The sequence below is a fragment of the Artemia franciscana genome, chromosome 1 (genome assembly GCF_032884065.1).
Source record: "Artemia franciscana chromosome 1, ASM3288406v1, whole genome shotgun sequence".
Classification (NCBI taxonomy): Eukaryota; Metazoa; Arthropoda; class Branchiopoda; order Anostraca; family Artemiidae; genus Artemia; species Artemia franciscana.
Genome location: NC_088863.1, coordinates 18,684,962 through 18,700,677, shown reverse-complemented (window position 1 = coordinate 18,700,677; position 15,716 = coordinate 18,684,962). Strand labels below are relative to the sequence as shown.

General features: G+C 32.5%; 1 protein-coding gene across 1 annotated transcript in view; it reads left to right on the top strand.

Moving 5' to 3' along the window:
• Nucleotides 1–182: 182 nt before the first annotated feature.
• The window catches only part of LOC136026593 (cofilin/actin-depolymerizing factor homolog), a 29,596-nt gene continuing 14,062 nt past the window's right edge, over nt 183–15,716 (top strand). The window contains exons 1-2 of the mRNA XM_065703309.1: nt 183–366; nt 12,283–12,406. Coding sequence (XP_065559381.1) covers nt 364–366; nt 12,283–12,406 — 127 coding nt within the window. The 5' untranslated portion in view covers nt 183–363. The remainder of the gene's footprint in view (nt 367–12,282; nt 12,407–15,716) is intronic.

Here is a 15,716-nt window from a genome sequence, read left to right as displayed (position 1 = left end):
TCCAGTTGGCAAAGGGTGGGATGTTTTCTGTTCCCTCTTCTCGGCTCCAGCTTCATGCTGTTTCAATACAAGTTCATCTTATGAACTTGTGTCAAAACAATAGCTTATACACTAGATCACCGATTAAATATCATTTGCCTATTCTATTTTGATATGGGATTTTATTTTGAAATGGCCACCAAATAAGGATATAAAATTTAACCAATTATATTTGATTTTACATTTTTCTCCAACCAATCGTGGCCGGCTTTGTATTCACCCTGTTTACAGAAGAAAAGCATAATATAGAAGGCACACCTAATTTAAAGTTAGAACCAGAAGAGTTAAGCAGATTACACATTAGTATTGATACTGCAGTAAGACATGGTAAGATCTTTCATAACTGCCTAAATATCTGTTAGAGAATAGGCTGTCAGTTTTTATTCTAGAAATCCGTGTTTATTTTCAAATAGACTAGGATGTGGTTAACCTTCACATAATTTAGCTGAGTAAATAATCAGCTAAATGTTAAGGGGTTGAACAATTCCGAAGGATACTGCATGCTAATAATAGCAGTGTCATTAGGTTCCTTAAACTTATACTATTTCCAAATATTGTGGTTCCTTTTCTGATGACCCAACCCCTCCCTTATGGTCCTAGGCTATTGTATTTAACCTTTAGCATCAATGTTAGTGCCTCACAATAATTTTTCCAAGAGATCTGATGGATTACAACTGATCTTATACTTTTAAAGATGTGAAAATTGTTCTTTAACATCTCCTTTGGGGTATAAAAAGTATGTTTGGTCATATGAATAGCCTATGGTAAAATATAGCCTATGCGTAAAACTCTTTAGAGAGTAAGTGATATCCTATAACAGCCAAAACAAAGGTAAAATTCTAGTTAATTGACTTCTTGCTATCAGCTTCATAACTTTGCCCAATTCCATTTTATAAGGTTTTAAAGATATGCAAATACATTTCCTAAACTAAAAAAAAACACTGATATGGCTCAAAATTCTACTTAAATAACAGGGATTGCATTTTCAGAACTAAAGGCAGAGAAAAAGCAACTAGTGACTGAAAATTAAGGTAAAATGTTGTTTTGTCAAAATTTCAATAAGTATAGACCTGTCACATAGGCAAATTTCAGGGGCCTCTAGAGGGGGAAGGAGTGGAGGTGGGTACTTTAAAATACCTTTCCAGGACACACTTTAGCCTGTAGACCTATCCCTGAGTTTCATTTTCCTAACCTAAACCCTTTCCAAGATAGCAAGAAGTCAATTGACTTGAATTTTACCAAAACAAATTCATTTGGTAATTGTTCAAGTAAGAATGCAATTCAACCAAGCAGGGAGCAGTCCCCAAATAATTCATATTTGTTGGCTACTACTTTTTTCTGAGGGACAATAAAGGATTCCTGGTAAAATTCTTGTTAATTGACTTCTTGCTATCTCAGAAAGGGTTTAGGTTAGGAAAATGAAACTTTCAGGGATGTGTCTACAGGCTAAAGTATGTCCTGGGAAGGTATTTCAAAGTACCCAGCTCCACTCCTCCTTCTAGAGGACCCTGAAATTTGCCTACATGACAGGTCTATACCTATTGAAATTTTGACAAAACAACATTTTACCTTAATTTTCAGTTACCAGTTTCTTTTTCTCTGCCTTTAGTTCTGAAAATGTAATTCCTGTTATTTGAGTAGAATTCTGAGCCATATCAATGTTTTTTTTTCTAAATTTAGGAAATGTATTTGCATATCTTTAAAACTTTATAAAATGGAATTGAGCAAAGTTGTGAAACTGAAAACAATTTTGTTGTGCTTCATTCAAGCAGAAGATCTATTTTGTAAGATTTCACTTTTATAACACACAAATTTTTAAAGGTCACTAAGGTTAGGGCCCTCTAGAGGGAGAAGGGGCAGAGGTAGTTGCTTCAAAATACTTTCCTGGGACACACTTTAGTCTGTAGATTCAACCCTGAAAGTTTCATTTTCCTAACCTAAACCCTTTTTGAAATAGCAAGAAGTCAATTAACTAGAATTTTACCAATTCCCCAGTGAATACAAAACAGTGTTGAAGGGTTCCAGTGAATTGTTAATAATACTTGCATCATTTATAGCATCTTTGTATGTTTTTACTAGGTTTGATCCCACAATTTGTTAGCATTGAAGAATGTAATGGTACTATTCTCCTAACATAACATTTTTTTTTTGGTAAAGCTTTACTTTTGTAACAAGGTTTTGAAAATGCATATTACTGCATATAGTAAGATTCTCATGATTGCATATTGTTTCTTTGTCATTACAGAAGTGTCCATTTTTTAGCTTTCTAAAATCCCCTTCAATGAGACTAAAAATGTGTAAAGTTGCCAGGGTTTTGAAGCAAAGGGAAATGTTAGAGTTTGGCAATATGAATGAATAAAGACATAAAAACAACACTCAGTCATCAGAATCCAAAAAAATTAACAAAAACTCACAAAAAACTAAAATATCCTCCCTTTGAAGTTTTAACACCACAGAAGCTTGCCTGACTAACCACAATTTCTGGGGAAAAGAGGGTTGCAATGATGAAATATTATGACCATAACAAACAAGGCTTAATGAATCAGACCTTGCCCTGCTGCCTGTGTGGCTCATGGACTGATATGCTTTGCTCTATAGGTAATGTTACCTGTAAGCAAAATTGGACATTGCACTGCCTACCTTTTGTAATATTTAACTAATTGCTCTGATTTGCCAGTTCTAATTTCATCACAGGCCAATGTCACAACAGCTACTATTGCAATTGTTCAGAAACAGCTGGCTAATTTAAACTCAAAAGTGAAAGTGAACCATCTTGGATATTAGCATCAATGGAAGTATGAGTTTTTTGATTATCTTTTGACATCCTACTATGCTGAAATAACCAGTGATGACTAGAATTAAGTATTTAAAATATAATTTCATTCATATTGTGCAACCCCAACTTTTCCCTTGGCTTCAAAACCCTGCTGACTTTATGTAGTTTTAGTTTGCCCCATGGAGGAGAAGGTTCAACCAGAAATGATGCACTTCTAGAATTAGCATTTCTAAGTGCTGTAGTATGGAAACAATGCTGCAAAGCAGCATTGTTTCTAGTTTAGACACCTTCTGATGAAAGTAAAGTTTTACCATTTTTTTACACTTTCATTTTTGACTTGTTAGGATTTTTGCTTTCCTTTAATAGCACAGTTCTTTGATCTTCATTTTGATTTTTGATAGTTTATGACACTTGCTTTAGTGCGTCTGCTAACCCTACAGTTCTTGGTTCTTCCTTTCCATCTTTGAAATGATCTGATTCATACTGTTGCTTGTGATTCTTGTTGCTGATTATATTGTAACTGCACATTTCTTTGTTCTTGTCATATTAAATAAAAAAAAACTAGTTTTTTTTACTGAAAGTAAGGAGCAATATTAAAACTTAAAATGAACAGAAATTATTCCATGTATGAAAGGGGATGTTCCCTTCTCAACACCCTGCTCTCAACATCCCCTTTCATACATGGAGTAATTTCTGTTTGTTTTAAGTTTTAATGTTGCTCCTCGCTTTTAGTTCAAAAAACTAGTTTTTTTTATTTAATTTCAGAATGTTTTGAATGAATGCATGTTCGATTTTGGCTCTCCACACATAAATTATTAAAATGAAATTTGTATATTAATTCTTTTTTTTTTGGCTAAATAGCTTTCTCTTAGTTTTGATCAGACAATTTTGAGAAATAAAGGGTGGGGAAGGAGGCCTAGTTGTCCTCCAATTTTTTGGTTACTTCAAAAGGCAACTCAAACTTTTAATTTTTAACAAATATTTTTATTAGTAAAAAATATACTTGACTTAAAAATTAACTTACATAACAATGTGGGGGTTTGTCCCCTTGTTAATACCTTGCTCTTTACACTAAAGCTTAAGTTTTGTCCAAATTCTTTAAGAATGACCCCTGAATCAGAAAGGCCATAGAATAAATAGTTGAAATTACTAAAAATACTTTAGCATAAAGAGCAAGGTATTTAGGAGAAGAGCCCCTCATATGCATAATAATATCTGTTTGTTTTAAGTCTTAATGCTACTCCTTACTTTCAATTGAAAATACTTCATTTTTTTTATAATAATGCTAGAAAATCCTGCGCCCTCTTCATTGAATTTCTCTTCCCCCATGACATATTCCTCCAAGGAAAGATCGTTTCCATTAGAATCGTTCCACTTTTCATTTCCATTAGAATGAGCCCTCTTGCAACATTCTAGGACCACTTGGTCAATACAATGACCCCTGGAAAAAAAAACAACAAATAAATAACATGCACCTGTGATTGGTCTTCTGGCAAAAAATACAAAGTTCCACATTTTTGTAGATAGGAGCTTGAAACTTTTGCACTATGGTTTTCTGGTATGATGAATGCAATGGTGTGATTTTTGTTAAGATTCTATGACTTTTTGGGGGTGTTTCCCCCTATTTTCCAAAATAAGGCCAATTATCTCAGGCTTGTAACTTTTGATGGCAAAGACTAAATTTGATGAAACTTACATATTTAAAATCAACATGAAAATTCAATTCTTTGGATGTATCTTTTAGTATCAAAATTCCATTTTTTTAGTGTTGTTTACTATTGAGCTGGGTTGCTCCTTACTACAGTTTGTTACCACAAACTGTTTGATATCTTCTAACCACACATTTCTCTGTTCTTCATTTTCATTTGTTCTGATCCTGACTGTTGCATGTCTTATAACTACATTTATTTTTTTATTCTTCACATTTGTTTTTGACTTGTTCTGATTGGTGGTTTGGCTAATATTCTAACTACATATCTTGTTGATCTTTATTTTTGTTCATCATTGGTACAGATGTTTTTTATACCTCTTGCCTTAGCTGCTTGGATTGGTTTGTCACTTTTTATGGTCTACATTTTTCAACATCACTCATTGTAGATCTACATTTCTCAGGTCATTCTCTTGATCTTGTCTCATTTCTAGTTTATTCATTATAGGCTTACAATTTTGTCCTCTTTTGTTCTTTTTTATGCTCATTCTGTGGCTATGTTAGTTTATTTTTGTGTCTCCTAGATATTATATAACTGCTGAAAATGCCTTTTGATATTTACGTCACCAAATATTGGCACATGAATTTACATATTTCTAAATTTTTGTTGTGTAAGAACATTTCACATTTGCAAAAATCAATTGTTCATTTGGTGGTGGGATAGGGCCCTTTCAAATGTGGAGCCTGATTGGGCCCAATCATTCTAATCACCCTTTTTCCAACCCTGATAATTGCTTCTAGGGGAAATTAGATTTTGAGCTCTTCAAAGGACTCAAAACAGACCATAGTAACCCAAAGCTGAAAAACGTGTTTCTAAAAAACTGTCTAGGCTAAAAAGAATAGTAAATACATTTCAAGTGACAGAGTAGGCTATTCAGATAGCTAGAACAAACAAAACAGATAGAACAAACCTCCAGAATCAGAACTTCACCCTGAATAAGCCCTTTGTTGTTTTTTTTTTGCAAATTTAAGTCTAACCTTAACATAAGCTATCCTTTCTCACCTTACCCAAATGTAGGCTATAGGCTATGTTGTATATTTCCCATGCATTTATTGATGCTGTATTTTGTAACTGTTGATTTACTTTATGTGTAAACCAGTTTTAACAAAATTCATGCTAACCCAGGTACATAAGCTTTATCTGAAATTAGAAAAAAGGTATCATCTTTGAGAGTTTGTACTGGGCTTTTAATTGAATTTGCAACAAAAGCAAGTGTCATTATGAATCAGGATGAACTTCTGCTTCTAAAAGTAAGTTTGTTTCTTAGCTGTCTGAATACTCTGTTAATTGAAATGTGTGCAAAAAAATTGCCACTTGTAGGTGATTCATGAATGGTATTATTATTAGAAATGGTAATTATTATTTTCCTTAATATTTATATTCAAATATTTCTTGGAAAACAAATTTGCAGAGACTTTTTAAAAATGTAAAGTTTAAACCAAATACCATTCTGTTCATTAATCAGCTCAAAAACCACAAAACTACTGACCCAGATGTGATTTGTACAACCCCTGAAATCTCTTTCACTGCTTGTTTTCATCCACTGGAATACATGCTAAAAGCAGCATTGCTAATATACAAAAATTATTTCCAACACTCACAACAGTGAGCATCCACATGACATGCCAAAACAGTTTGCAACATACACTTTCATCCACATTTTCTGACATGTCAGCTGGAGGCTGGGATGGGAAGCAACTGGCTGTCTAATACAGACTAGATAAGCTTCTTTACATTCAAACCTGCACATACTTGCATTAAAAACAAATAAAACACAGAGTCAGAGTAGTAATTAGTTACTAATAATACAGAAGTTCAACTCTTCCAAATATTTCTGACAATAAAACTTTATTCCTTTTGACTTGGGGAACTCATTCAGTTCTTTCAATAATCTGGTATAATTGGTTAAATGATCTTCAGGGATACATCATTGATGCCTATGTCCTTCACACCCATCATAACCAACCCAAAAGAACCCACAGCAATTCCAAGCTTTATGGCAATAAAAACAACACCAACTATCACCACTGTCACCACAACGTGTTGCTGGCTTATTTGTACTTAAACAAAAACAGACAGTTTAGCTACAAGTATCATATCCTATGCTTGAAAAAAAAAGAAGCTAAATCAAAGCACAACTGCAGACTTGAAAGAACCTCAAAGTTTCAGACCAGAATCTGTTTACAGTCTCTGGCATGAATTGGGGATCTATTTATTTCTTACATTTTTCCTGAATTCTGTCAGTATTTCTCCATAATGCAACTTGTGGTGTGGGAAGATAACATGACTAGTTTTTCAATATTTAAAAGCATTGTTTGGATAGAAAATTGCAGTATTATGGTTGTTTAGTGGGTTTTATCTTGGCTTAGTACTACAAGTTGAAACTTAGTGTTAGCAACACACTGCAGGAACCACAGAAGGACATTAATAGTCAAGATATGTTGTTAATCTGACATAATAATAATGGGAGCTTGCAAAGTAATGGAAGGAAAAATAAAAGGATAGTGTTGCTAAATAAGTTTTCTAGAACAGTTTTTTTAGAATTTTTATTTCTTTTTTGAAGCATTGCAAATGAATAATAATAATAGAAGCTTGCAAAGTAATAGAAGGTAGAATAAAAGGATATAGTGTGTTGTAATTAAAGTTTTTCAGAACAGTTTGTTTAGAATTTTTTATTTCTTTTTCAATGAGTTTACAAATTTTCTGTGAGTAAAAAAAAATCTATAAATTAAAAAAAAGAGATAAGAGAGAACTACTATTGATTGATAAAATCAATTAATTGACTTTCTTGTGGAAAATGTTAGACCAAAGTGTTGAAATGATGTTAAATACATTGTGAAACTGCTTCTTATGTAAAAGCTCATTGGGTTTTCCAAATTAAAAGCATTTGTCTTAAAAAGATTGCTAAAACTTAAAAAAAAATATTGGAAAAGAGAAAATAATAAAATTTACAACTGAGTCCTAGCATTATCAATATCTTAAATAAAACTAGATGAAATACTATTTCCTTTTATTTGCTGTATGGACACAACACGGACGTGTGTTGTATGGACACAATTCAAGAGAAAGGCTCCAAACCAATTTAATGATGTGGTTGTCCAACCAATTTTCTGTTTAGATATCAAAAAATTTGTCACTGTGCCCTATTGGATTATTGAAAGGATGTTTTTTATTGTAAAAAAAAACTAGCATTTAAAAACCACACTATCTATCATAACTGAACAAAATGTTGTCTAATTAATCATAATTACTTGAAAACTTTTGAGAAAATTCAAAATCCTTGCAAAATTCATAGATTGTCAAAAGTTAGGCTCTACTTTATGTCAGTAGCTGGATCAAACTGAGATAATAGTGCTTCTGCACATTAAGTAATATGAAGGAAAAATGAATTCTTGAAAAAAAATTGCTAGATAATGCCAGAAAGAAATTCAAAGTTCTAAACTGGAAATCTATTCGAAGTTTCAGGAGTGAATTGTGTGATTTATTCCTTACATTTTTCCTGAATTTTGTCAGTATTTCTCATTATGCAACTTGTGATGTGGGCAGAAAACATAACTAGATTTCTTATATTTAAAAGTGTTGTTCTGATAGAAGATTGCAGTCTTGTGATTGTTTAGTGGGTTTGATCTTGGCTTAGTATTACGAGACCTAGAGTTGAAAGTTAGCTGTAGCAAAACACCTCAGGAACCACAGAAGAACCTTAGTAGTCAAGATATGTTGTTAATCCGATATAATAATAATAATAGAAGCTTGCAAAGTAATGGAAGGTAAAATAAAAGGATGTAGTGTGTTGTAATTAAAGTTTTTTAGAACAGTTTGTTTAGAATTTTCATTTCTTTTTTGAAGCATTACAAATTTTCTCATGGTGCATCATTACTACCTAGTGAATTAAACAAAGAATAAAAGGAAGAAAAACTGTCATTCTAAAAGAACAGTTAGTGAGGTTGAAGTTGTTATCTTAGTGTCATTTGAGAGGTTTTTTTGTGGGTTTCAGTAATTGGTTAAAAACCCTGGGGGGGGGGGTTTAAAAACCCCTTAAAAACCCATCAGGTGAGGGTGAATATTGTAGCTTGGCAATGTCTTCCCAGAGTATTTTTTCAGCACTGGGTTCATTACTTAATGTTTTATTTTCATAATCTTACCACTTTCCAAGATGTCTTGTCTAGCCAAAAGTAAGACTCAGCATTATTTATTTGTTTGTCTGTTTGTGTTGATTTATATTTATTTATAGCCTTTTTATTTATTTATTTTTATTACTCAGTCTTAAGGGTGTTTTGTCCTCTTGTTTGTAAAAGATGGGTTGTAAATAAATTGAATTGAATGCATTAGTCACTGTAATTTTTTTTGTAAATGAGTGAACTATGTTAATTTATTTAGAATACTGTATAAAGATTCAAATTTATTTTTTGATTTAATTAATAGACTAACCTTAAAAAAAGAAGTTAATTTAAAAAAAATCTCGATTAATTTGATGAAAAAAAAAGAAATTTCATTTCAAAATGGTGATGTAACTTAGGTAACACCCTGTAAAATCACAATTTAAGATTACAAAAAGAGAGAAACATTAGCAATTTTTTTTAAAGAGAGAATTCACGCAGCAATTTTTTTAATGCTATGTTTCCTAGTGCAATTGATCTAAAAAAGCAGTACTTTAAAATTTTTGTGTAAAAATCATAAACTCTGTGTTTGGGTGCTTGTTTTTCAATGAATGGAGATAAGAGCACAGAAGCCTACTTATTCTGACTATCTTGAAGATCAATGAACCATCAACAACCAGTGTTACAGCAATATGCTCAAAAATTAAGTGAGGCCTGTCATTTAAACATAACTCTCTTGACTGAAGGTGTGACTTCGTTTCATAACAATGAAACAAAGTCACATCTTCAGTCAAGAGTGCTTTGTTTGAATGGTAGGCCTCATTTAAGGTTTTACATCCACTAAAAGTCATCTGCAGAAGTCATTAGTGACAAATTAAATCCATGGTAAATACAACTAAAATTAACAGAATTTTGGACTCCTTTCAAAATATCAAAAAGGGAAGATCCCCCTTTTAACTTTGCCTTTAGGTGATGGTACATATGCAGAAAGGATTTTACTACACAAAAATTTATCCTTCGTTTATATGCTTTAAGTAAAACTTGGGGAAAAATGCAAGAGTCGAAAGCCTGAGCAACATCTAAAGCACAAAGGATAACATGGGATCTGCTTCATTCTGCCTTGGCAAGAACATTCATTAAAGTAAAAAGAGTATGCCCCTGGCTAATACCTTTTTGGTAACCAAACTGGTGGGGTGGGACATAACATTTGCAAACAATTTCATCCTAAATAACTGACTCAAATAATTGCCTCAAATAAAAATAGTACAAGAAACTGTTATATGTTCAAACAAATTATATGCTGTAAAATCCTTTTTGCCTTTTTTGGGGGATAGGGGTTATTTGACCAACTAAATTGATAAGGAACAACTCCATTTTTAATAGACATTTGAAAAGGTAGAGATAAATGATTAAAAAGAAATGCACTTGCCTAATCAAAATGTCTGGCAGTAATTCCATCACCTCCCATGGAATTTCTTTTCTTTAGTTTTTTACAATAAACTGATACATCACTTGGCTTGATTACTAATGCTGAGTGTTTGTGTTTTTTCAGACAAGCACTTAATTCTTTTTTAATTTTTGATTTAAGAGCAGGATCAGGAAAAGAAAACTCATGCTCAAACTCAGGAATATTATTTTCACAAATGTGTTCATAGGGGCATTCAAATTTTTTCCAGAGCTTAGAAGGGTTCTCTGCAATTTTATACACATTTTTCTAAATAATATCAGCCTTATGTTTTCTTAACACTTTAGCCAAAGGTAAACTTTTAGAACATAGTTGCAAGCCATTAGCAGTCCCAGACCTCAGCCTGCCACAATTCTTCCAAATATTCAGCCAAATTTTAGAAGACTCGCATATGGACATAAGGGAAGGGTTTTTGACCAACCCTGAACTTGACAGCCTTTCCTAACACACTTGCATGGGACAATTGAAGCTTCAGTATACTTTAATGCATGGTTAATTTCTGCTAGATAGGTGGTAAGTCCAATGGCTATTTCTTTTTCACTAAGGCCTGAGCGCGTCCACAACAAATGAAAGGGCGTCTTTATTTTATTTAATATTCTTTCATATACAACACAAAGCCTCTTGTGGTTAACTTTTGTCTAGTCTTTAATATAAAACCAATTTTTATCTGGCTGCTTAGAAGCATTAAACAAAGCATTTATTTTCAACTTTATTGGAAGATGATCCAAATAAAAGCCATCACTAATTACCTTGACAGTTTCACAGGAGAAAGATGCAATAAAATGATCAAGGTTAGAAGTTGCTGACAGGACACAAATAAACGTGAAAGTTTCTGTTGTGGAAGCAACTGAGTAGGAAGGGGGAGGGAAATCGGAAGGAGTTGGGTTCTTGGCAACGAACTCGTTGGTAAGTCACAATTAAAGTATCCTACAATCAAAACTTGAGCATTTGGGCACTTTGAGACTCTTCACAAACTACCCTTTTGCAAGCGTTTATGAACTTATTCGCTTATTGCAAAGAGCAGTAATGAGTTGGCAGCTAAACGTTTATACAGATTAGGTCCGAAAATTCAGCAGCAATGAAATGGTCATTCGACTCAAGGAGATTGATGGGAAATTGTGAAATGATAACTAATCTGCCTGAAGGTCAGCCACAGCACTTGTTCATTTTCGCCGGGTGAAATAAGAGAAAAGACTTCTGTGAAATGCTGAGTAGATTTTTCCTTTCATCAGATAAAAATGTTCTTGCAGGAAAATTATTTCATTTGTACTTAAAAGTTCAGAGAGGACTAGGCCTTTGTCAACCACATTTGCTATTGGTATTCCATGATAAAAGACTTAAGGCTCAAGCAATTTTGCAGATTTAACTTTACTTAAAAAGTCCTTGGGTGAATGGACATTGGCCTCTATATATCATTTACTGTGTGAGCAAATGCTTTTAGAACAAGGAAAGAAGGGCTGTTGACCTTTCTTGTGCTGGATCTCATAGACTGATTCATTTTAGCACTTTCACTTTGTTTCCAATATGCTGCAAATTTTTCACTGTAGATCCATCAATCTGATAATGTATAGTGAATGAAAATGCAAAAAAGGAAAAGAGTATGGCTTCAGGTTTACAGTTCATGGTTATAGGTAAACAAAAATGCCCCTACTATCAACTCTTGTTCCCTTGAAGTAGTCCTAACTCCCTTTAAATTAGTGATAAAAAAAAACATTTAGTTTAAAAAAAAAATCATAGACAAAATCTTGCTGCTATTTGATAACTGAGATTCGCCTTAATTTATCTCCCAAATTGCAGTTTTTTTTTTTTTTTTTTTTTTTAGATTGTAAAGTGTGTTGTTGAGGTTAAAAACATTTTTGTAAGTAAATTTTTATCATTTTTCTAAGAACTTGTCAATAAAAATCAATTATGGCTCAGTGAATAGGTATGTGTGAAACTAATTAATCCAGTTATATAAGTATATTGTCTTTCTGGTATAAGTTAGAGTTGTAGACTTGTTTAAACAATGCTGGTTTTGTAGGGAGGATAAGTCATAAAAGGTGATTACACAGTAGGGCAGCTTACAAGAAGAAATAGTTGAAAGCTAAGGTGCCTTGGTAAGTACTGTATTTCAGTAGATTATATATTTGTAACAAAAAGCTAGTTTTTCAACAAAGACTGAATAAACACATGATATGTATATTTTTTTTTTTTTAGGCTTCTGGAGTTCAAGTAGCTGATGCATGCAAAATTGCATTTGAAAAGATAAAATCAAAGAAAGAATATAGGTACATCATCTTCTATATTAGAGAAGAAAAGTGGATTGATGTAGAGAAAACAGGTAATTCTATTCTATGATTGTTGGTGTGTGTGTGTAAATCAACTTCATTCAATTCAACCCCATGCATTAAATTCCATGTGGTTGACCATATCTAAAGAAATATGCTAATAAAATAAGATTATTGCCATTAGATTGCTCATTTTATGCTTTTTCTACATATCATGGTGGATTTTCTGACATTGAATCCCCCCCCCCCTGATGGTCCCTAATAATATGTTTCTCTATTGCTTTGCATCTTGTGGTACATCATGTCATCTTTGTTAACCAGTTTTCTTGCATTCTTGACTTATTGAAAAGCTTTACCTTGAGATTTAAGGACAATTGTTGGATAAAAAATATTGTTTGAAGTAATTTAAAAATGTGGATAACAATAGAAAGAAACATGACAATGATTGATAAAAGTTTGCCATGATTGTAAAGTAAGAATTTCACGGTTTTAATGTTTTCTTTTAGTATTTATATATTCTAGGGCTGTATCTGACACCATGAAAGGGGAGGGGCTATTGTCAGAAAAGTAACCATGATGTTAAGGATGTACATAAAATAACGAAAATTATTGTACTACTTTTGTTTAATTTGCTTATTTCCTTTGGATATTGTCAACCATGGCAAATATACCCCCTCCTCCATTCAACGTATCCTCTTGTAGTGGTTGAGTCAAATGAGGGTTGTATTGAATGGGTATTGAGTTACATAGATACCATAATTTTTGAATGATTGGTTTAAAGAATTAAAAAAGCTATTCCTACTATAGATAAATTTAGTACATGTGTTGTACATTTGCATGCTGATGATGGATTCTCTGTTGTGAGCTATATGGCCAGCACGGATGACTTCCAAGAGTGAAAACTACCGTTTATTTGTTGTTGACAAAAGAGCATCACCAACGCCATCTAGCCTTTGGTGTTTCTCAGCCTTTTTTCAGAGTAATAGGACTAAATTGATTTGGTTAGTTTGATTAGCAAAATTAGTGTAATAATAAGTGTCTGATTTCAGTTCCTGAAAACAAAAGTGAAGGTTGAAAAAAATGCCAATATGGTATTTGTGACTTTGTGGACACTAGCTTCAGTTTCCAGTCTTGTAAATTGTCTTTACACTTTTTGCTACCCTCTAGAATTCTGAACAAAATACTTCAAGATAAATGTCAGGAAACCCTGAAGTACAGCAATGAAAAAGAATCGAAACCATGAAAAACTGCTGATTTACCATTTGAAATCCATTTGGAGTACAAGGGTAGGAATTCTCAGGTTTTTGGTCTTTCCTGTAAGCTTATTTTCATCAGTTGAGTTGGACATCTCTTTGATTCAATTTATAAGTATTACCCTCAAAATTTTCTTCTTGTACTTTCCAGAATATAGAAGTGGGGATGATTGTCAAAAATATTTGATGTGTCATTTAACTTTAAAGGTATATTTGATTTCATTTTTGCTAATAGTTTTTACAAAAAAAGAGAAAAATGTGGAAAAAAATAGACATTCAAAGGATGTCTTCATCAGATAATCATTTTAGTGGTCCACTCTATAGCTGGTGTTTGGTATTACCACATCAATTGCCAAACTGACAAATCTGTCTAAGGTTTTTAAATAAAATTCATATGATTTTGCATAGGAAACCACACTGTACATTTTTGGAGGTCAGGCTGGTGCAAAAAAAAAGCAATACTTATGTGCAATTTTCAGATTGTATTGTTATAAATTACTTATGTCTTCAAGTATTATTTTTCTGGGGGAGGGATATAGGTCATTATGTTCTCCTTGGCACGCCTGATAAAAAGCTAACCTGTGCTACAGTTTTGTGTGATATACAGCTGACCTTTTAAATATAAAAAAATATTATTGTGTAAATTAAAAACGAGCAAAACTAAAAGGAGTAGGGCTGACAATCCCCATGTCTTCTCAAGATCAAAACATAGTTTTCACTTTACTAAAAAGAAAATAAAAAAAAATAACCATGTATCGTCACTTTGATATGCATAATATGATATTTACTTCTTAAAGTGTTAATACTTCTCTATTTATTAAAGTCAAAAAGTGAAAACATTTAAAATTTATTGTGTTTTTAGTAAAGTGCAAATTATGTTCAGGTCTTGAGAAGGTATGGGTGTTGTCAGCCCTACTCATGTTAATTTTTGCTCGTTTTGAGTTTGACTTGGTTATTTATTGTAATTTCTTTTCGTTTTGGCTTTAGTTCATGCATTGATGGTGGTCTGTGGTAGTTCTACGCTTTGAAAATTATTTGAATTTATTTCTATTCATATTTGGCTTAATCAAGCTCTTTATTATTCTTTGACAAACTTGTTTTGTGGATAAAGTTTTTTAAATTAATGTCCGTTTTTTTTATTGACATAGTCTTTTTCATAGGAAATAATATTTTATATCATTTTTTTTCTATTAGACTCCATAGTTTTTACTTTCAAGATTATTTGACTTTTTTGCTCATTTTTAGTTTAATGTGGTGGCTCTTTACTTCTTTTTAAAACTTGTTCCATATGTTTCCCATTAACAAGTACTATCTGTAAGTAACTAAATTTAAAAAAAAAACAAGTTTTTCAACTGAAAGTAAGGAGGAAAAATCAAAACTTGAAAATAATAGAAATTGATATGTATGTGAAAGGAGTTGCCTCCTCCTCAAGGCCTCGCTCTTTACGCTGAAGTGTTTTTTTTTAGTATTTTAAAACAAAACTTATTATTCTAATTAAACGACCATTGTGTTTCAGGAATAGTTCTTAAAGAATTATGACAAAAAGTCAAAACTTTAGCGTAAAGAACATGGTCTTGTGAAGGGGACAACTCCTTTCATATGATGATAATTTCTGTTCGTTTTAATTTTTGATCTTGCTTCTTACTTTCAGTTGAAAAAACTTGTTTATTCTTTGAAATTAAATTTCGGATCGCTTTTAAATAATACTAGGAAATCTGGCTCTCTCTCCATGAAAATTTCTGTTCTTGTGCACTATACGCCACTCACTCAAGTTGACGCTGTGTAAAACTCGAGAACAAACCGGTTTCTTTGTTACTTTAGAAACAAATTTGGGTATATATTTGCACATAAGGCGGGAGAGGTAAAGTATAGCCGGTCTGCGTGCAGACTGCGTTAGGTACAATTATTCTGCATGTTATGCAGTAAGAATTTATTTCTGACTTCAAACTGTCTAAATACTATACCCCTCCCCCCTCATGTGCAAATATATAACCGAAATTATATATTTCATACCTATTCTTTCACTTGTTTGTGTCTTGTCTCACGCTAAAATGAACGTCACTTAACAAAGAAACCGGTTGGTTCTCGAGTTTTACACAGCGCAAACTTG